We start from the raw sequence: 22,733 nt of genomic DNA, 5'->3' as shown, positions 1-22,733 counted from the left end.
ATAATAATTAAAATAGGCAATGCTCAACCCCATCTTAGGCCTAGTGACAAATCAGGTCTTTAAGCCTTACAGAAGATTGACAAGAGTTATGGCCAACCTGATCTATTTTTGCTTAATAATAATTTATTAGAGGAACGTGGTGGCTCAGTGGCTAAGATGCTGAACTTGTTTATCAGAAAGGTCAGCAGTTCAGTGGTTTGATTCCCTAGCACTGCGTAACAGAGTGCGCTCCCATTACTTGTCCCAGCTTCTGGTAGCCTAGCAGTTCAAAAGCATGTAAAAATACAAATAGAAAAATAGGGACCACCTTTGGTGGGAAGGTAACAGCGCTCCGTGTGCCTTCAGCATCTAGTCATGCTGGCCACATGATCACGGAGACGCCTTCGGACAGCGCTAACTCTTTGGCTTTGAAACTGAGATGAGCACTGCCCCCTAGAGTCGGGAACGACTATCACATCTGTGGGAGGGGAACTTTTCCTTTTCCTTTAATAATTTATTAAACTTTTATGCTGCCCAACTCACATGCAGTAGATTGTGCTTCCTTTTCAATCTGAGTCCTTTCAAGGCAGAATTTCTGAAATATATTTAAACATTATACTGCCATTTATTATAACTAGTAGCTTTTTAAAAAAAATCAAAACATGGCACACATTCATTGCAGAAATGTATTTCACATTTTTAAAAAAGTTAATAAAAAATCCTAGGATCCTATTTCCTGCAGATCAGGAAAACACAGTTTAACATGTGCAAATAAAATACAAGCATTGGAATGCCTAGTCAGGCACTGTTTTCAAAGTCCTCTGTATTAATTTGTGAGTTGAGATGGAATGTAGGAGTAAATTGCAGGCATGAGAAACAGATTTCAAGCATATAAACTCTCAAAAGCTAATGAAGGGAAAGAAACAAATAAACATTACTCAGTATTCCCTTTTTGGGAATAGAAACCTCCTTTGATGATTTGAAACTGCAAATATTTACTGAAAATATATTTGCTAATTAGTACAGTATGTTAAGCTCAATGAATATAAATCTGCTCATAGTTTAGATGCACTCTCTATTTTTGTAACTGAAGGGGAAAATGCATTGCTTACCTCTGATCACTGTTAATTTTAGGGCAGCTTTACAGTTTGGTCAACCAAGATTCAACAACATGTGTGTGAGACAATTAGCCGAATTTTTAAAAGACATGGTATGTATGCTTATATAGATATTCTTGAATTAGGCTGAAATATTTTTATAAGAGAGGTATGCAGCATTATTATTCTGACAGCAGAAATAGGTACTGTACTTCTGGTACCTTCCATACCTTGTTCTTGAATTAATGTCAGGCATATTCAGTATTATATTTACAGTATATGCCTACTAACTGGAGTTTTCAGCTATATATAATTAGATTTATTGAAACATTGAGCAAATATACACAGAAGTTCAAATGTCTCTACTTGAAACAAGTCGTAAACACATACTTTATTTGAAAAGTGAGAATGAGAACGTTAAGTGAATACTGAAACAATTTCTTTAAAAATATTTGTTCAATGAAATTATACTGTTATTATCATTTATGCACAGGAGCTGTCAAGATGCATACTCCCCTGCTGATGCCTAGGAATAGAAAACTTTATGAGCACAATGAAGCATCATATTTGATGGACCACAGTGGAATGCTGGTGATGCTTCCTTATGATCTCAGAGTGAGTATGAATATCATCTTCAAGGATCTTGGACTGGCCTTGCCATCTTCTGTAGTTCTCAAGCAGTATGGGCAAATCAACTACTGTGGATTAGAAACTGATTTAAAGAGCTTGCACAAGGGGATGCATTGGGAAGGAAGAAAAGAAATGTCAGTATAATTCCATGTTCGATAGGAAGATAAGCTTACATGCTGAGTAAAACATCTTGGTTTCTTTATGTTATAAACTATATTTTCACTTAAAGATTGCTATTGATAACCATAAAAATTATATTTTGCTTTATACTGCTTTTTTTCAGTTTATAACCTGCTTTTATATCTCATTTCAGATTCCATTTGCTAGATTTGTAGCTAGAAATAATATAACAAACTTGAAAAGGTAAGGGAAATCTCCCAGGTATACATTTTTTTATTTTCAAAACTGGACAAAGATGGATTGTTTATGCATTGTACTTCTGTAAAATAAAGCTGGCTTAGAAGAGGGACCAAAGTTTACCGAAAGCCACATATTTTGAATGGAATTTCCTGGCATCTGCAGTTAAAAGGAATCTTCAGTAATATATCCTTATTTAGGGCCCTTGAAGCAATCTATCCCATAATACACCTTAGGTATATTGGAGCACAATCCCCATCATTCATTGTCATTGTGGGCCTTTCAGATAGAATCTCATGTCTGGTTACCTGATGGCTTGACTATTGAAGTATGGTCTACTTGAGGCTGCCCTTAGACACCACCCAAAAGTTTCAACTGGTGATGCAGGAAGTGATAAGGTGCTTCAATAAACCCATGCAAAACTTCTGCTTTGCAAGCTGCATTAATTGCCTGTTTGCTTCTGAACATGATTCAAGATGCTGAACATTACCTGTAATGCCCTACAATATATGGCATAGGGCCTGAGTTGCTACCTGTCTCCCGTAGTATCTATCTGACTTATTTGATCTTACATGGTTGGTGCACTTCAGGATCATTCAATTAAACTACGTCATCTCTTGATCCCAGAAACACACTTTCTCTGTAGCAGCACATGCTTTTTGGAAGGAGGTTCTTTCAAGATCTAAGTGATGCCCCACTTTGCTGTTGATTAGAAGAGCCATAAAATCCTGGCTCTTTGCTCAGGCTTTTTGTGAGCAAGAGTGAGAACCCTCGCTTCATACTGATCCTTTCTGTCAATCTTACCTTTTATTTTCTTTTTTTTAATCGATGTTTTTGAAACATCTTTCTTGTAAACCATCCGGAATTGTTGAGGGCCAAGCTGCATACATTTGCAGCCAAAGTTTGATAATTAAACCATGTCCCCAAATACAGGGGAATTATGGGAGCGTAGGTTAACAAGTCTAAAGAATGGGAAATATGCTTTGGGAAATCATGGCCAATTGGAGTAGATAAAACTGGACAGATTGATTAATGTACACTACCACAGAAGATGGTTTCGGGTGTTTCAACTGCACACTTTTATCTCTCTAGATACTGCATTGAGCGAGTTTTCAGGCCTCGGAAACTAGATCGTTGTCATCCAAGAGAACTCTTAGAATGTGCATTTGATATCATCACACCTACTGGAAATAGTTTTTTACCTATTGCAGAAACCATCTACACAATCTGTGAAATAATCCAGGAATTTCCTGTGCTGCAAGTAGGTGTTTTTTCTGTCTTGACCTTTCCAAAAGGTATCGGGCCAGAGGTGGGAATGTTATTTTCTTCACTTCCTATGTGAGAATCCAGGATTTAACTCCTCCTATTTTCTAAGAAGACTAGTAGACGTATGACTTGGTTCCTTCTGTGTTCCTATTCCGAGTAGGTGCAAACAAATCATCATTCCTATTATTAAATTTATTTGCCACTTGTCTCACCATGGGACTACTGAAGGTGGCTCACAAGTATAAACAAAAATGAAGAAATAAAAAGGAAGTTTAAACAAAAATAAAATAATAAAGAAAATACATTGATGTGACTAGTAAAAAGTGAGTGCTATAATTGTATAATAAAGGCCTCAATATTGCTATAATATAATATACAATATTACTCCAAAAAGTAGTGATTTATTGGTGACTTATAATTATTGATATAGGAGATGCTTGACTTAATAACTCTTATCTGGCCATAAGGATATTTTTCATTAATGAAATCCAGTGCAATTGGATTAAATCTCATTCATTGATTAAATTCCGTTAAATTGAATTAAATATAATACATTAATGAAATCCAATTCAGAAGCTTTGTGTTATCCCAGAATATTGTTGAGAGGGAAGCTTGTATTCCAGAAGAGCCTCTGTGGATTCATGGGTCTTCAGATTCTTCATTTATGAATTAAATTCATTGTCAAGTAACATTCTCTCAGTGTAGGTAGTCTCAGTAGTGATATAACACAAAAGAGGTGGGATAGAAGAAGAAATACTGGATACTAACATTTAAGTTTCATTGTCATTAAAAAGTAATGGAAATGCAACTGAAATGCATTTGTGTTTTAGGAAAGAAATTATAGTATCTACTTAAATCACACTGCCTTGCTGAAAGCAATCCTTCTGCATTGTGGGATCACTGAAGATAAGCTCAATCAAGTTTACACAATCCTGTACGACGCTGTGGTAAGGCATTATGTTGTTCTTGAATTGCATTTTTATGTTGTGGATTACAGGATGGGCCGACAGGGTACCTTTGTCAACGAAGGAAGGATGTTTAAACAGAACAGGAAGAGTAGCTGTTCATTAACCTCATAAAAAAGAGGAAAAAATGTGTGGCCATTAAAATACCCTTTAGAACATGGGAGTCAAGCTTGCGGCGTTATGTTGCCAACATGTGATGTCTTGTGATGTTTTTTCCCTTCGCGGAGCTGGGGTAGGTGTGGCCTGCACATGACGCATCCAGCCCACAGGCTGCCAGTTTGACACCCCTGCTTTAGAAGCACAATGACCAGAAAAAGAGAGCAAAGATCTATTTCTTTTACAATGAAACACACTAAAAAGCCTCTACAAGAGTAAAAAACGAATGCTCAGTAATGAAATATATACTGTCCTTCCAAATACACATACACTTTATCTCACCTAGATGGACAACATTTTCTATTTTATTCCCCATACATACACAGACTTTTTTTTAACTAGCAGGTCATGGCAACATTAACTTCTCTGTAAATAAAGGGAACATGCTTGGAAAGTTACATCAGGCTGCAGCTGCAGTATTTGTTTTGCCTTACCTACCTCTTCCTTGCCCATATCTTCAGCCTCACCACTACATAGACTCTTTGAACAAACAGCCAAGTTGGTCTTATTCCTGCATGCACTTTGACTGTCTCCAAGTCCCGTCCTACAACTGGACTGAAAAAAATGGATACCAATTAAATGACAACAGAGAGATACAGAAACGTCCTGCTCTTTTACGCCATCTGTTGCTTGTTTAGATTTTTGTAGCTAAGTGAAGGGAATTGTAGGAAGGGAATAAAAAGCAAAGCAAAACAAAAAAGTGGAAATGAATGAAGGGCAAACTTGAAAAATCTGGATCATGCATCCATTGTTTCCTGGGACTTTCTAAGAGAAATATTTCAAGTTACATCAAAACAGCCCTGTTGGATACGGAGTAAAATATTTCTATTGCAAGTAGGCAATGGTGCAATCATTCTACTTGTCATGAGCCTACTAAAAAGCTATGGTGCTGCTAAACTTGGCAATGGCTGGAGATTCAATTCCATACGTTGGATGCTTGTGTTGTATGATTTTAACATAGAGTTAAAAAGAGTAGAGGCCCTCTGTTTACCTTTTTCTTCACTACAGGAGAAATGGAAATATTGCATGTGACATCTTTTTTTTTTCTGTAGCTTTCAAAATCTTTAAGAATTAAAGGAAAGGGACGGAAAGACATGTCAATTTAACCATCTTATAATGTGAAATTGGTGCCAGAAAGAATAATAGATATAGTGGAGGATGCAGGGGGGAATAAAAGAAGAACCAGAAGTAGCGTGATGCACCCAGAACTGTGTTTGGCCCTGTAGAAAGTACTGTTCTTGGGGATTCCTAGATCTTGATATGTTCACTGCTAAGCAGACTCAGCCATAGGTTGCTTGCATTTGTCTCTTTCATTGCAATGAATGCTTAAACATGCACTCATTCTCATATGAATAGTTATGCATTCATTTTTAAAGTGGCATGATAGTTGACAAATAGTATCAAGTGGAGGTTTTATTTTGACATTCCTCCAAGGTCAAGATAAAGTTGGGAGATCTTACATGAAATCTAATTTAGGGTAATTAGTAGCATTAATCATATTTACCTATAATTTCACTAATGATTAGCCTGCAATTCGTGAACAGGTACCGTATGTGTTAGAATGGAAACCACTTTTAACATTTGCAGGATTTTTTTAAAAAATCAAGAATAAAGAAATATCAATGAACCTGTTACAATTATTTGTGTTACTGCAGACTGAAAAGCTAACTAAAAGAGAAGTAGAAGCCAAGTTCTGCAATCTTTCCCTTTCAGCAAACAATGTAAGTAATTTGAAATTTAATTTTATTGTTTCATTTATACATTGTTTAAGTCCCATTCATCAGTCTTGCAATCTCTCTTTGATTAGTCCATACACTACTGAAACTCTCATTCCCGTAACCTTTAAGTGGGCAAAATGGTGCATAATAGGGTAACAATTTTTAAACCAAGGTACCTCAAATGGACTATCTTACAGAATGTGTCCAAAATCTGAGGGCCATGTCTCTCATGAAATTCAAATTTGATGAGTTTTGTGAAACATTTTATAATTGTAAACATTAAAATTATCATAAAACGCTTTATGACAAGATACAAAATGTCATACAACATTTCCTATGCTGATGATCGATTGTGTTATAATTCAATTCAACCTGGACTACTTTCAAGGCCCAGATACATCTCTGAAGTATCCCACCATTTCCAGTGAAGGCAGTTATATTAGAAGTTCTGTCTAAGAGCATCAAGGAATCTAGTAAAGAAATACTTCTGAAAGAATGGCCTAACACAGTGATAGCTAACCTTTTTGTGCCATGCCCAAAGCATGCCCAATGTGAACCCCCCCTCCCAAATGCAATGCGATTGACCCCTGCGCAGGCACCCTGCACCCCCCCTCGCCCATTTTTTGCTTCCAGGTTGGTGCAGGAGGCTTTCCAGGCCCCAAATGGGGTGCAAACTCCCACAATGCAATGTGAGTGTCCCCTGCACATGTGCCCCACCCACTGCACATGCGCGGCAGAGACCCAAAGACCAACTGGCCAATGGGAGGCAAACACATGCGCAGCAGAGCTGGGCTGGAGCGATGGCTGGCATGTCCTTAGAAAGGGCTCTGCATGCACCTGTGGCACAAGTGCCATAGGTTCACCATCATGGGCCTAACAAATCATGGGTTATCTAGTTAATTACTAAACCCAATGTTTTCATATTTTTTTGGTCTTCCACACAAACTATCAAAAGGTTAAATTGGCCAAATATTTCTATTTGTCTGAAAACATAGTTAACTTTTTCTTTTTCTCCATCGTCAGATGAGGCACAGGACTTCTGATGTCTCAACTGAGATGGATTAATGGGCAGAGTGCAGATAGAATTCATAGCTATTTTGTGGGAACAAATAAATCAAGTAGTTCTTTAAATTAGTAGAAGATTGTGTACCCGCTTATTTTACAAATTTATTGTCTCACCTCATCACCTCCTCTCCTGCCAGCTATTTTACAATAAAGAGGTGAAGAGCAAAGAAAAGTCTTTCCAATGGTTTTCTTTGAATTACCCAGTAGTCCTCAACCACAATTGAGCCCAAAATTTCTGTTCCTGAGTGAGACATTTGTTAGGTGAATTTTTCCTCCTTTTATGACCTTTCTGCCCACAGTTGTTAAGTGAATCTGGCTTCCCCATTGAAAGAATGGCCAACAAATCATGGGTTATCTAGTTAACTACTAAACCCAATGCTCATCAGAAGATTGCAAAAGGTGATCATATGCAGTCCAGGAGACTGCAACTGTCATAAGTATAAGTCAGTTGCCAAGCATCTGAATTTTGAACACATGACCATGGGGATGCTACAACTGTCATCAGTGTAAAAAATGGTCATACATCACTTTTTTTTGTGCCATTGTAACTTTGGTCACTAAATGAACTGTTGTAAATCAAGGACTACCTCTATATTTCACAGTTTTTTAAAAAAAAACTGAAGTCAAATAATTAATACTTAGTAGTTAAATAACACAAAAAGTTGGCTTTTGCACTTTTAGTTCAGAACTCCAGCATGCACCCATTCATATTTATGTGTCTTTTCAGCTTGTTCGACTTTACAGATTTATTGAGCAAAAAGGGGAGCTGCAAGATCTAACCCCGTTGTTGAATACTATGGTGAAGCAAAAGACAGGAGTTGCCTCATTAGTGAAACTTGGCATGAAAGACCTGGAGGAAACAGTGGGTCTGTTAAAAAAACTTGGCATAAAATTCCAGGTTTGTAAAACAGTGGATTGTATAATTAGCTGTTGTGGCCCAGCAGGAGCCGTTGGAGCTGCCAGCAGACTCCGACAGCGAGGGGCCCTATGAGTCGGCTCTGGAGGATGTGGAGGACCCTGGACAGGGTTCCGACTCCGAGCAGGGCGCAGAGAGGCTGGTTGGCCACCAGGAGGCACCTGAGCCTTGGACCAGTGGGGAGGAGACAAGGGAGAGTGATCCGGATGCCAGTAGTGAGTTGTTCCTGGATGCCCGGCACTAATAGGCATCAGGAACAGTTGCGCAAGTACAGGAGGTAATTGCACTCAGCTGGTGGTCATTAGGCTCCTCTCCAGACTATAAAAAGACTGGTTGTGCACACGCCTCTCTTGCAGAAGTCAACGCATTGGCTAAAAGTTGGAGAACTTTTGTAACTAGCTTGGCAGGCTGGATTGCTGCCAAGGCTTGTCTGAGTTGCTGCCAAGGTCCTTATGTTTGTTATGCTTGGCTTTCAGCCACGAAGTTTTGGTTTCTTGCTAATAAAGTACATTCCAGTTAAGCTTGTCTCGGCATTCGTTACTGGACGGAGGAGCGGGTCAGAACAATTAGCATTTCTTACAGGGCTTTAAGTCAGCCAACTGTATAAAAGAATATTCAAACATCATAGAGGAAGAGGGACCTGGGTGTAAAATTTTACGTAGTATAAGTTTGGAAGCTTGGGATATTTTTCAAAAAATAAGCAAATTCCAGATTTAACTATATTATTTGATTCTATTTAAGGGTCAGTAAATATATCATTGCAAAGGAGATGTCACTAGTTTACCTCACAGGAGCGGGGCAGTCAAAAAAGTCAAGATGGTAGCCACAACCTCTGCATTGGTGCCTAAACCTGCAGAAAAACAAATGGTGTATCCAAAAAAATTAGCTTAGCTCACTCTAGGAATTTCAGGAGGCTCACATGTAGCTTGAGGCTTGGCCACGTCTGAGGTGTGATTAAAATGATGAAATAAAAATTTTCTCTTGCAGATATCCATAAATTTGGGCTTGGTTTATAAAATACAGCAGCACAATGGAATTATATTTCAGTTTATTGCATACATTAAACGGAGACAAAGAACAGTTACTGACATTCTTGCTGCTGGAGGTAGATATGATCATATGGTAAGCATTACAAATTTGTCCTATTAGGTACAAGAAAAGTCTCTGATCATTTTCTAGCGTGTTTCCTTTTCTGGTTTCTGCAGATTTCACAATTCAGAGGTCCAGAGGCAGTTGGTCTTGTTCCTTCAGCTGTTGGAGTCAGCATAGCTGTGGACAGAATAAGTTCCACAGTTTTGAATATGGAAGAGCCAGTATGTTTGTTTTTCTACTTTGCATATTTCAGGTAGACTCCATAAAGGGTAGGAAATATAGATCTTTCTCAAGCAATCTAAATAATGAAAATGAGATAGCACAGTTTCAAATTGGCATTACTATTTCCATTACCTAATTGTAGATAATTGTACCTAATTGTAATTACAAATAAAAGAGGACAGTCCAGGATATGGTAATTTCAAACTGCTTAATATATCTCTGCAGAAGAACCAAGATGTTGGGAGTGGGGGGGTGGGGTGTCCCTTGTATCCCCCAAAACATCATAATTGTAATATGAATCGTGTTAAGCGACCAAGAATATCTTAACTTTAGAATAACATTGCCTGCCTTTCTAGTTTAAGTGATTTCAGAACAATCCATTCAATTAAGTAATACTCTGGTTTCCATTTCTCTTTTCTTCCAGTTTACAGTGAGCTCCTGTGATTTGTTAGTTGTTAGTGTTGGCCAAAAATCTATGGAAAGAGCCATAAACGTTGTTCAGAAGCTCTGGGCTGCAGGAATTGCAGCTGAAATTATGTATGACTGGTCTCAGGTAAGTTGTCATTTATTACATGTTAATTAGCATTGTTTCTGTTGCATATAGCTGTTCCTTTTTCTAAGCTCATCTGATATAGAACAATAAGCAAAGATAAGTTAAATAAGATTTGGGGTTATCACTAAAGGAGGAAAAATTTTAACTACCAGAAAATTCACTTGTGAACTTCTTGTCTTTACCTTTGAAAACCACCAATCACAGTTCGGTCTATTATTACAAGGTGGTGGGAATTTTGTAAGGTTTTTTTTTTAAAGTATGGCATCCTACAAGCTGACCATAGCTCTGAGTACTTGCTCTAGAACTGGAGTGTCAACCTGGATTTCTTCGAGGGCCAGATCAGCATTGTAGTTCAGTGGAAGGGAGGGGTGGGGCAGAGTGCCTCCTGTAGCATTCTGCCAGCTGAAAACATTTTCAGCTATTTAAGAGTAATTTTGTTCCTTTTTTTCAATGTGCTAGTCCCAGGAAGAATTACAGGAGTATTGCAGATGTTCTGGAATCACCTATGTGGCCCTCATTTATGATAAAGAAGGAAATCATGTTAAGGTAAATATGATGGTGGCATCATACCATACTTCCTTTCTTCTCTCTGTCCACTCAGTACATTTATTTATTTACTAGAATTTTATGCCACTTTTATTTTTATGAATAACCGAAGGAGATCGTGCCTAATTCTCCTTCCTCCTCCTATTTCCCCTATAACATAAATCCTTTGAGGCAAGTTAGGCTGAGAAAGAGTGACTGGCCCAAAGTCACCCAGCAAGCTTTCATGCCTATTTGAAAGTTTTTTATGAATATAGCTAGAGAAGATATTGTTGTAGCCCGCTAGCTGAGCTGGCAACAGATTCAGACAGTGAGGAGGTTGGGGAGGTTGGGGAGGAACACGGGCCAACCCTGGAGTCTGGGGAAGGCTCTGATGAGGGCTCTGTGTCGGAGGCAGAGAGGGGCCCAGAGCCATATGCCAGTTATCAGCTGCCTTCAGAGGCAGACATCAGTGAGGCAGACAAACAGCTGGAGCCTGTTCCCAGTGTGCGCATGCAGAGTTGCCAGAAAAAGGGAACAGCTAAAGAACGGGTCAACTTGGGAGTAAGACCACAGGTGGACGATGAATGCTGACCCTCAGAGGAAATAAAAGAGGAGTGAAAGGGGAATGGAGTTTGCAGGAAAAAAATCGTTGGCTTAATCCTTAAGGCTGCTGTTTTTTTTAAGGAATCATTTACTTGCATCTCATCCATTTCTGATTTAAATCTGATAATTCATTATTTAGATTTAGCAGATTTATAAAGACTAAAACACTTTGTGGGGCTATTTTGCAGATAAAATCATTTGAAAGGGAAAGGCAGACAGAAAAAAGAATCTTGGAGTCTGATGTAGTGGACCATCTGGCTCAGAAACTGAGGACCAAATTCTATGATGAAAGAAATAGCAGGTAGCAACAAGTACCATAACTTGAAAAATAAGAATTACTTGCAGCAGGAAAATGATACACCATAAACAAAGTGGTTGTGATGCAGGTTTTGCAGTTATTCACCTCAAAGACTATAAACAATGCATCATACAGTGATTTTGCTTTATTGTAATATGTCTTAAACTGAAATGTTATAGAAGTTGGGGCTGTAGGCTTGGGGGAGGGGGAGCTTCCCTGTGTAAATATTGGATGGAATTCAAATTATTTATTTGTAATATGCACTGAATTAGTTCGAGACTTCCCTAAAGTAGAAGGTTTGAGAGGTCTTTTGAAACAATTTGGTATTAGGGCTGGAAAATGCTGAAAAATGACCTGATCCCACAAAGGATTAAGTCTGGATTTAACTCTGTGAATGTTACAAAGATACTGAATTAATATATGATGAAAAGTAATCTGTTTATTATATTTTTCCAGAATCTAGTAGTTCTTTTATTTAAGCATTTATTTACAAATAAATGTACAAATGCTTTCAATTATTAATAAAATATCGATTTCTGTCCTAACCTGTTGCTTTGAAAACAGTACTGAATAACACATTTTGATTTTTGAATCCTATTTTAGAGAAATTTGTGATAATGTCACAACACAAAATCTGAAAGGATCATTTTCCAGTAATTCAGGTATGTAATGACTAGTGTGTTGTATTTCCAGAGATCTTGGTATTTATGTAGCAGAGATGGAGATTAAACTGGGAAAGCAGTCCTCCTCCAAGGTAGTTAAATAGAATAAAGGAAATAAATGAATGTATAACTGTTTTATTTTTATTAGTATTCATATAAGGCCTTTAATCATACAAGATATGTGGGGTAGTTTAAAAGGAAAGGAATAATAATAACAACAAACCTTTACAATACTTGTATTTGGTCCAGCAACGAAAATCTAAATGAGTGTATAGACAGATTTTCAAACAAAATTCTTTATAGTCTCAGTTCCAGTGTGCACCTATAAGAAATAGTGGAATTTTTAACTAAATCATTCTGCATTTCAGGTTTGTCTGAACCACATGGAATGGCAGTAATACCAAATGTATACATTTTTCCACCAGAAAAGTTGTCAGCAAGTGCCAGACGACGTTATGAAGCTCAGGTATTATAGATGTATTTCTTCTCTCAATAATAATATTGCAATATGACTTGAAACTTTGAAACTATACCACAAAGATGATGTAGAAGTAGAAAGAAATGTAAGAAATAGTAAATAGGCAAGCAGAATTCTGGTTCCTTTGGTTCATTATTTTTCATTATTTTGTACCCTTTCTGCTAGTGACACTTTAGGATATGAGTCAGATTTTATCTTGAATTCCAAAGATTGAGTCAGGAAACTTTGCTCTACAAAATTTTTGTTTAACTCCAGGCCTATTATTTGTAGAGAGAGAGATTAAATGACACAGACACATGATGCATTTCTTAATGTTTCCTTCTCATAGTTGCTTCTCTTCCTAGTCAAATGGTTTTTCCTTCCTCAAGCAAGTTAAGTTTTCTTTCTAGCACTTTTCCTTCATTGATTTTAAGTAAGAATTTCTCTAAGACAGTTGGAAGATTACAGGATCAGGAGTTGGGTTGGGAGGTGCAGGGGACAATTGGATTAAAGAAGAGAACCTGGAATTGATTTTCTTTTTGGGAAAGAAAAATATACTGCTTTTTGCTGTAGCTTTCAAAAGAGATTTCTTAGTTAAATCCAGGAATAAGGCGGCCACTGTAAGAAATCACTCCAGGAGGATATATTGGAGAAAGACCAGGTGTGGCTTTCCCTCATTAAGCTGGAAAAGGAGATGGAAAGCAAGAAATCCATGAGTATAGGGATTTCAAAAATGGAATTGAGAGTGCACCCCCTTCTCCCTCTGTTTATCTCAGTAAATGTGAAGATAAATCCCTGCATGTCACTTTTGCATTAAGAACAGTTAACAGGTATAACAGGTACCTGAACCGGGAGGCACTCGCAACAGTCACTCATGCCCTTGTGACCTCAAGACTGGACTACTGCAATGTGCTCTACATGGGGCAGCCCTTGAAGAGCATTCGGAGACTTCAGCTTGTCCAGAATGCAGCCGTGCGAGCAATTGTGGGTGCACCTTGGTACACCCACATTACACCTATCCTCCACGAGCTGCACTGGCTGCCTATTGGTCTCCGGATACGCTTCAAGGTGCTAGTCGTTACTTATAAAGCCCTTCATGGTATTGGACCTGGGTACTTGAGAGACCGCCTGCTGCCAATTACCTCCCAAAGACCTATTAGATCCCACAGATTAGGCCTCCTCCGGATTCCATCTACAGGCCAATGTCGATTGGCGACCACCCGGAAGAGGGCCTTCTCTGTGGCTGCTCTGGCCCTCTGGAACGAACTCCCCACGGAGATTCGGACCCTCATCTCCCTTCAGGCTTTCCGTAAAGCTGTTAAAACCTGGCTGTTCCGGCAGGCCTGGGGTTGACGAGTTCCCTTCCCCGCTCGAATTGTGTGACTGTTGATTGTTTTTAAACTTTTCTCTGTATCTTGTTTGTTGTGTTACCTTGTGTGTACTACCCCCCTCCCCTGGGTTTGTTAGCCGCCCTGAGTCCCTCCGGGAATAGGTTTGTTAGCTGCCCTGAGTCCCTCCGGGAATAGGGCAGCATATAAATGCAATAAACCTTTAACCTAACCTTTATATTTGTTTAATGTAAAAATAAAATATTCTCTTTCTGTTGGTGTCAGGGTTTGTTAATTATTGTAATCTATTGTGACTTCCAGGTACAAACCAAACTCCAAGCTTGCTTTACTAATTTCCCGCTGAAACTGAGTGAAGTTGAAATTTTAGCAGTAAGTTACTTTGCTTTTTTTACAAGCCAATTGAATCTAATAACTGGATAAGAAACCAGCAATTAGAACTTAAAATAACTTTATTGTCTTTTTGAAAGTACACTAATTGGCATGCATTAAAATGAAATATTGTTGCATACAGCTCTCAATTTAAAGCCGTATTGTTGCATACAGCTCTCTATTTAAAGCTGTATCGGAGATACAGATATAATTTCCAGGAATCAATTTGCTTCATTGGTGGTAAATTTCCTGTTTGTTTATCTGGAATCCATTGAAATCACTTTCTTTGTTCTGAAACTTTCCAAAACCTTTAAACAATTGGCTATAATTTGCCTGCAACAAAAGGCAATAATGGGCATATGGAGCATTCAGTGTGAGAAAGGAGTGACAGTATTAGGGTCTTCATTGAACTATTAATTTTTTAACCAAGCCTGGACCCAATTATTCTGAAGGGAATCCAAAATCTCTTTTAGAACCCCTGTAATGTCAGAGTTTCAAGTTCTTTTCTGGTTGGAGTTTGAAAATTTATTTATTGGTCATCAGAATCTGGTATGAATGAGTGAATCTGTGTGACTACAGAGCATTCTTGCAGTAAATGAGAGCTTGAGGCTATTTAATCTAGTTAATTTTTGTGCTGGTAAACAGTCCCAAATTTGGATGATGTAGATCTAGCCTTCTTCAATACCCAATTTAACATGGACTAACTCTATCTCATAGTTTATATCATCGTAATGATTCAGTGTTTATTTTTTGCAGGTTGATCTACCAAAGGAAACTATAATACCCTTCTTATCATTAGAGGTAAAGCTAGGAATTAAGTTACTGGCCTTTACTGGTGGATTTAATTAATAAACTGAGTTTTTAAAAAGCTTAAGTAAAGTTGAACATTAATTATATACATTTTTGTAAATTGCTTTTCCAAGAAATCAAAGATTATAGTCTATATTTACATCCTCCCCAAAAATAAAAATAAAAGCATCCTGATGTTCTCAGCATTATTTTTTTCACAGTCCCTGTTTCAGACTGATGTTGCTTTGAATATTTTCCATCTTCTCAGTTTGATGACCAAGCTTTCTATACAACTGTGAAACAATTGATGTCTCGACTGCCGAAGCAAAGATATATTAAACAAGTTTGTGATGAAATTTATACCATCAAAATAGAAAAAAAGTAAGTATTCCTATGCATACTAGCAATATGGTATAAGACTCTCAGGTTGAATCTGGAAGATCATTTTGTAGATTTTAGATTATTATAAACCACGAATGGCAAACTCACCGTGTCATGTTGCCTTCACGTGACATTCTTGCAACATTTTTCCCATTCGCAGAGTTTGGGTGGGCATGGCCTGTGCATGACGCATCTGGCCCACGCACCGCCAGTTTGACACTCCTAGTATAAACACTGTAAGAGTTCTATAGTATCAAAGACTGACATTAGACTCTGGTATTAAAAGGCCACTAAATTCTCCCTGTGTGAGATTCAGTAAAGGAACTGCAGTCTGGAACCATTATAATGTGAAGTGCTGAACCATATGGCACAGTGGTGGGTTTCAAATTTTTTTAGAACCTCTTCTGTAGGTGTGGCCTGTTTTGTGGGAGTGGCTTGCTGGCCATGTGACTGGGTGGGAGTGGCTTGCAGCCAAGTGACTGGGTGGGCGTGGCCAACTTGTAAAATGTGGTGAAACTCACTTAACAACGCTCTTGCTTAGCAACCAAAAGGTTGGCTCAGAAACTCTGGCATTTGAAGCACACAAGTCTTAAAGCTGTCAAATTACAAAACACTTGCACCCCTAACCCTTTAGAAAAAACCCCAGGGGTGTTCAAACTTGACAGCTTTAAGACTTGTGGACTTCAACTCCCAGAATTCCTCCTCTCGTTCTTCATCTTGATGATGTGCAAACCAGTGGGGGGAGGGAGCTGGAACCGGTTCTAAATGGCACTGTAGATTTGTGGAACCTCTTCTATAGAAGAGGTTAGAACTGGCAGGAACCCACCCCTGATATGGCACTATGATTTCAATTGGTATAGAAGATCTTGTAGAACAAAGATAAATTTGTCCAATAGCTGTTGGACAAATTTATTTGATCTCCTGATGAGTAACCCTAACACAAATTTGAAATACAATAGGATTTTTTATGAAAATTGATTGTTCTCTCAACTTTCTGCCTGTTTATTTCTTTCAGAGTGCCTATCCTTGTTCTCTACAGTTACAAAGACGATTACTTCAAAATCCTGTTTTAGTTATGTCAAGATTAAAGTCAGGATAATGAATGGGACAAAATGTGTGCTTCCAATTATGTTAATATAAAGAAAACTTGCATTAATATAAAGAAAACATGCTGATTCCCCATTCCTTGGACAATCGCTACCTTTCTAAGTATTACGTTGAGCTCATGTGCCATAGTTGGCATCTTTAATGGTGTAAATCTTTTCAAAATATGTTGTACATATATTTTTCAAAATAAAATAATCTTCTGGTACCTCAGGGTGTACTTGTTTTTGCTTAAAGTAAAATTGACAGATTGTGTCATTTGGTTATGAAAAAGTCAAGTAACTGCAATTTTCATTGTTCAGTCCATGAATCTCCTTCCATCTTTTGAAATTGGGAAAGAAGGCTAAGCAGAAAAGCAATAATCTCCAGTCATCCCTCTTTGTGAACTGAAAGGAATTTATAAGGAAGAGGCTAAGACACTTGGATATCTATATTTTTCAGTAGAATCAGCTAAGATCTTCTCTAGGACCTCCTGTTTTTCTTAGACAGGAGGTAGTTACTGTGCTTTTGTAAATCTGGAGTTTGTGAAACAACTGGTTTTAGTCAAGTTTAATTTTAGTTGTGTCTTTAATTTTTTTTGGCTTATCATTTTTCTGCACTCTGCATAGCACTGCTTCTCCAAAAGGGAATATTGTAGTTTGTACATTTGTAAAAGGGATGCCTGCACATGAATGCAAGCATGCCCAAATTACTCTGACATCAGTACAATGGCAACCTTTCCCCTATCAGCATTTTTTTTTTTTGGGGGGGGGGGGTTTAACTTAATCAAATGACCTGGTGCTAAGGTAATTTTTTTTCTAGGAATTACAGTGCTGAGTCATTAAGCATTTAAAATGTTATCATTGATATTATGTCTAGATTAAGGAAATCAGATAAGAACTGAAAGAAGGAAAAGAAAAATAAGTACTTCTAAAAGGGGTAATCCCAGCTGTTCTTCCTTCGGTTATATGCACAAACACACACACACACACACACACAGAGCAGAACAAGCAAACCCAAGTATAGGAAAGGCAGCACTGCATATCATTTTTTCATAAAGAAACAATTAGTCCTAAGATTGCTGTATTTTTCCTGGATCTCTGACTTGCCTCTAGGCAGGGGGGTTTGTTTCTTTTGCCAATGACAAAGATGAAATGGAATTCCTACTTTTTAAAAGCCTATCTGAGAAGGAAAACTTCCTCTTCCCGGTTGGCTATTTAACTATTTTTGTCAGTCCTGCCTCAATTTGAACCTTGGGCACTTCCCAATCCTGGGCCCCTTCATTGTCCAATCAATTTCCAATATATTTTTGAATCGTTCACTCCTATGGTTGGCTGGCTTGCAGCTGCATTCTTCTCTGACTTTGAAAGGCTGTCTGGGAGAGGCACCTTCATTTCTTAACTTTCACTCCCCCCCCCCCCCCAGGCACTACTACTTCCTCTCTGCCCACAAGGTTAATGGCGGACTGGAACTGGATGATCAGTGAGTGCAGAGATGCGGTGGAAGTTTTGACAATTTTTCTTGTATTTTGATTGTCTTTGCTTACTACCTAGATTGATTATATGTAGGTCCGATATCTCAGAAATTGACTTTTAAATACTGTACCTTTCAGCCTAAAATCTTTTAGATGAGATTTTTCTCCATTCAGTGTAAAGGCACAAGCTAGTTCATTATTCATACAACATTTAACATAAAACTACAGAATTACTAAGTATAAAGATACTTCTATTGGAGCATCAATCATTTGAATCTATTGATCATAGGGGTCAACTGAATGTGAGTTTGCTTAACCAGTTAGGTTCTTTAAAATGGCTCTTCAGCTGACCAGGTTTCCCTGAATATCACATTTTCCCAATATTTTAATGGCCAAGTTTTGTTTAGTTGAAAAAAACCTGTACAGGAATATACAGTCAAACAGCTACATTTTTTAATGAAAGAAAAATATCTATAGCTATGGATCAAATTCACTTATGTAACTATGATAAGATGCATATTTCTAATTATAATCCTCTTGTTTCTTGCTGAGAAAATATAGTTTACTAAAGGTCAAGTGAAATACAATAAAGCAAAGCCAGAACTGAAATTCATTCTCAACCTTCATTCTACTTATAAAAAATTTTCAGATACTAGTTACATCAAAATTATTTTTCTGAGTAAAGATATTCCAGTAATTCACTTATTGAAACAAGTCAAAGATATGAAACAAATCAGGTGTGTAAATTTATGCATTAGAGATATTTATTTTTGTGTATCACAATCCTGAGAGCATTCTCTGTACAAGAAGCTTACTCTTCAATTACTAGTTGGTAAATTCAGTTATTAGTCAAAAGGTAAGTGGTTACATAAAGAAAAATGTGGGGTAAAACATGGGTCCATCCTTTGGAGAAATGTTTTTTATATCATTGTGTTGCTTTACTTTTCTTGTTTTTGCTTTTCTTGTCTTTCTTCTTTAAACCATCCATATTGGCTCTAATCAAATTTGAATATGCCTGCAATCAAAAACAAGATATTTTTTTTAAAAAACCCAAGTTTCAGGAAACTGCTAATATTTGCTGAGAGAAAGCAGCTACACATTTCTATAGGGTTCTAGTTAGTCATGCATTCAGTGTAAAAATTAAAATTGATTAAAAATTTGACGTCTAAATGAATAGATACAAACTTACCATCTGGAATTTGTTAACTTCCCTTGAACTCACCTATAAGAAATCAATTTCATGATAGAATTATGGGATGATGAACCAATATATTCAAAAACAGCTGGTTCTGCTGATCACAAAATTCAGATAAGAATTTATACTTTATGTACTAGCTTTGGTGCATTGGTTAAGTGATGGGCTAAAAACCAGGAAAGTGAATCCTAGGTTTCCTTTAGGTAGAAAGTCATATGGGTAAGTCATATTTTCTCAGTCCAACCCATCTAACAAGACTAGTCAACCCCAACTTTCTTTGTATTGATCTTAATCACTATTCATTAAGAACAATTCACTAGTCAATAACCATGCCTCTTAAAGATAGGTACTCCACAGGTTAATCTACTGAATAAGCTGTATATCCTCCGCTCATACTGCTTTAGGAAGCGTTGAAAGCATTTCTCTTTCTAGACCTTTTAATTCCTTTGAACTTGATTACTCCGTTTTTGGTAATTGCCTACATTTAATTTTAAAGTGTTATTAGCTACCTTGAGGGTAAAAGTCAGCCTGTATCTTGAAATACATAAAAAAACCTCATTACCCATTTTATATAAAGTCTTTCTCCCCCACTTAAATAAAAATTCAATGGTGAAAAAACATCCTTTCATAAAAGAATAGCACCTACCACTGTGCTTATTTTTTTCTTCCCATCTGTGGCTCTAAGAAGACATTTGTTGTCTACAGGCTCAAAACTCTCAAGATGGCCCTTGCGTGGAATTGGTCTTGTCCGACCATCATCTACATTAAACAGAAGCATCAAAGTTATATATCGTATTTAGCAAAACTAGCCAGTTAAATTACATAACATCCAAAGATGGCAAGATAATATTTTAATAAAATACATTTCTTCATTTTTTAATTCTGCTTCATATATTAGAAATCTAAAAGTGTAGATTGGAGGGGGAGAGCCTTCTCTATGGCTGCTCCAGCCCTCTGGAACAATCTCCCCGTGGAGATTCGGACCCTCACCACCCTTCAGGCTTTCCGCAAAGCCGTCAAGACCTGGCTGTTCCAGCAGGCCTGGGACTGATGAGTTCCCAGCCCCACTTGAATTGTTGCGATAATTGTGTAGCTTTTAATCTGTTTCTTGTATCTTGTTTTTGTCTTGTTCGTTTTTTGTATTTCCCCCTTCCCCACTTGTTTGTTAGCCGCCCTGAGTCCCTCAGGAATAGGGCGGCATACAAGTATAATAAACATAACATAGCATAAGGAAATAATTTTGTTAGAATGCTGGTTATTATATTAAACTGGGCACAATAATAAGGTTGCACAATATTAAGCACACGTGAAGCTGTTCTTTAATTCTTAAAAGGACCCACCAACTCACTTCCCAGTTGTGGCAATACCATTACAGATTGCTCACTTGGAAGCATTTTTCTTCCCATGCTACAAGACCAAAAATAACATTTTTCTTAAGAAAATTTATTATCTTTTCATAATGTTTAGGATTCAAGTGTGGGGGGGGGGAGTTTTCTCCCACTCACTATTCCAGTGTTCCTCCATCATAGCAACATGTGTGGAGTTCTACTCTCAGAATTTCCCAGCTAAAGGCTATTATCAATGACGGGTGCACACCATCACCTAGCTCTGTCAAAACTCTCAGGAAAAAGTTGGACGTTTCTAACCAACAAGCAGAAAATATTCAGATTAAGAAAAACTATGCTTAAGAAGCATTAAACACCCCTGACTCAGTACAGGTCTAAATCAGGTTGTTTTCATAGATTAAGTTTGAAGTAATCAATTCCTATATTATTACTGAGATTACTGAAGTTGGTTCTTATCCATTTACTAACTGAACTGCAGTTCCACTACTCAGCAGGGCAGAATCTTCATGTGACTTGTTATGAGAAAATATTGATAAGCCAATGTGAGACAAACAGGAATGTAATACTTACATTTCTTTAACGTTATATAGACACTGCCTGTGGTCCTGCATTTCTGAAAAAGCCTGGTTAGCTCTGTCAAGAACTGCAAAAACAAACAAAACATCTAATTGTTACAAATTTTGAATTTTTCTTTCTCAAGCTAGTGAACAATTAGTTGCACCCAATATTGAAAACGCTGCCCTTGACCATTAAACCATAGCATTATAATCTGTTAATGGAACTAGATATGCACTGAAACTACAACTTTCATTGTTCTTTACTCCCCCATCAGAGATTCTAACTTACTAGACCTCGTTAATCAGAGCCAATACTCTTAAGATGCAATGTAGTGTAAACTACTTCAAATGAGCCATATGTAATCATTAATTTGCCATGGCAAGGAGTATTCAACAAGTACGTTGACAGTTGCCAAATCAGGTGCCACCAGAAAACGAAGTGGCACGTAGCAAAGAACTGACGCCATGGATTGGAGCGTCTGGCATTCACTGTGCATTAAGCGGCCCACATGCAAACGAATGCCGGGGGGGGGGGTGTTTAACAACTTTCAAGAGTGACATAATACTATAAGGGGGAAGTGATGGGCACCCCTCCCTGGCTGTCCAATTGCTTTATGCGCTGCTTAGGGTCCGAATACAGATTTTGAGCAGACCAGGTGCAGAAGAGCGATAAGGCCCCTAGAACTGCCACCTTCTTTTTGTTAATCTTCCCCCTCATCCCACCGCTGCCTATTCTGCTCCACAAAGCAAGGAACTGCGGGAGAGCAACCTTCCACTCCCCACCCACCCCTGCAAAGGGGTCAGGTCGGATTTCCGCCCACAGCAACGGGCTTTGCGAACTCAAAGAGCGGCCCCTTCCCTAATAGGCACCCCCGGAGACGGAGCGTTAGGCCGCGGTACCTGCTCGCTCTCCAGCAGCACCATCGCCCCGCGCGCTTCTTCACGGCAGCTGACGCAAACGCAGCCCACTCCCAACCGCCGCCGAACGGACGGACACCCGGCCAGGAAGTGGAAGTAGCGAGGATACGAGAGATGGAAACTCTAGAAAGAACCTCCCTTTCTTTCTCTCTGCTGCCCCCTGCAGGGCTCCAGGCGGAATTGCACTCAGAACTGTTCTCTGAATCGGAGGTTGCTTGCGTGGGTCAGCCGCGAAGACGTCCCTCCATCGGGGTGGGTTTTGAGGGCTTTTCCGCTGCGCACGCATTGGAGGCTGAAGTCTGTCGGGTGGCATTTGCTTAGCAGAGAGAATTCTGCGCTCCGATCCATTTTAAAAAGGGAAGAATCCTAGTAGAGGTATATAGAAGAGTTTCTGATAGAAAATTCAGCAGTGCTTTGACTCTTCCATCCCTCGATGCTGAAACTGGGCTGCCAAAAAATCTGTAGGGTAGATTGTAGTGACAATTTTTCTTCTTCTTTTTAGTATCTCTTTGCTATCAGTTATATTTTGACAACCCAGATCCAGTAAATCCTTAGTTATGGTGCATAATCGCCACATTTTGACAACTATGGAAAGTTACCATCAACGGGTGGATGGTGAAGAGCGATATTGAAACCTAATAAAAGACTTTGTTATGATATTGATTTTATTTTAAATATTTTATTTATTTTGGTTCCTTCCATTCACTGGAT

General features: G+C 38.2%; 2 protein-coding genes across 3 annotated transcripts in view; one reads left to right on the top strand and one right to left on the bottom strand.

Moving 5' to 3' along the window:
- Nucleotides 1-16,761, top strand: part of EIF2AK4 (eukaryotic translation initiation factor 2 alpha kinase 4) — a 51,806-nt gene extending 35,045 nt beyond the window's left edge. For both annotated transcript variants that reach the window (XM_087722934.1, XM_087722926.1), the window contains 18 exons: nt 1,114-1,189; nt 1,570-1,691; nt 2,020-2,069; nt 3,156-3,324; nt 4,160-4,276; nt 6,106-6,171; nt 7,961-8,131; nt 9,137-9,271; nt 9,355-9,462; nt 9,888-10,016; nt 10,476-10,562; nt 11,333-11,445; nt 12,046-12,104; nt 12,473-12,570; nt 14,211-14,279; nt 15,036-15,080; nt 15,337-15,449; nt 16,465-16,761. In XM_087722934.1, the coding sequence (XP_087579060.1) occupies nt 1,114-1,189; nt 1,570-1,691; nt 2,020-2,069; nt 3,156-3,324; nt 4,160-4,276; nt 6,106-6,171; nt 7,961-8,131; nt 9,137-9,271; nt 9,355-9,462; nt 9,888-10,016; nt 10,476-10,562; nt 11,333-11,445; nt 12,046-12,104; nt 12,473-12,570; nt 14,211-14,279; nt 15,036-15,080; nt 15,337-15,449; nt 16,465-16,522 (1,785 nt within the window). In that variant the 3' untranslated portion in view covers nt 16,523-16,761. The remainder of the gene's footprint in view (nt 1-1,113; nt 1,190-1,569; nt 1,692-2,019; nt 2,070-3,155; nt 3,325-4,159; nt 4,277-6,105; nt 6,172-7,960; nt 8,132-9,136; nt 9,272-9,354; nt 9,463-9,887; nt 10,017-10,475; nt 10,563-11,332; nt 11,446-12,045; nt 12,105-12,472; nt 12,571-14,210; nt 14,280-15,035; nt 15,081-15,336; nt 15,450-16,464) is intronic.
- A 1,987-nt stretch (nt 16,762-18,748) lies between these two features.
- SRP14 (signal recognition particle 14) lies at nt 18,749-22,129 on the bottom strand. The gene is made up of 5 exons (XM_014061113.2): nt 22,005-22,129; nt 21,118-21,190; nt 19,848-19,960; nt 19,196-19,228; nt 18,749-19,021 (listed from the first exon to the last, which is right to left on the bottom strand). The coding sequence occupies exons 1-5, from the start codon at nt 22,026-22,028 to the stop codon at nt 18,932-18,934; spliced, it is 333 nt and encodes a 110-aa protein (XP_013916588.1). The 5' UTR covers nt 22,029-22,129; the 3' UTR covers nt 18,749-18,931.
- Nucleotides 22,130-22,733: the final 604 nt, after the last annotated feature.

The sequence above is a fragment of the Thamnophis sirtalis genome, unplaced genomic scaffold (assembly GCF_051295495.1).
Source record: "Thamnophis sirtalis isolate CommonGarterSnake01/CBP01778 unplaced genomic scaffold, rThaSir2_p1.2 scaffold_1, whole genome shotgun sequence".
Classification (NCBI taxonomy): domain Eukaryota; kingdom Metazoa; phylum Chordata; class Lepidosauria; order Squamata; family Natricidae; genus Thamnophis; species Thamnophis sirtalis.
The sequence above is the reverse complement of the archived record's forward strand: the minus strand, read 5'-3'. Positions and strand labels throughout refer to the sequence as shown.

Coding starts and splice junctions, on each gene's coding strand:
- SRP14 (XM_014061113.2), bottom strand. CDS start 22,028: ATGGTGCTGCTGGAGAGCGAGCAG. Junction 21,191..22,004: donor TGCTGCTGGAGAGCGAGCAG/GTACCGCGGCCT, acceptor TTGTTTTTGCAG/TTCTTGACAGAGCTAACCAG. Junction 19,022..19,195: donor AAGTTAACAAATTCCAGATG/GTAAGTTTGTAT, acceptor TTTTGATTGCAG/GCATATTCAAATTTGATTAG.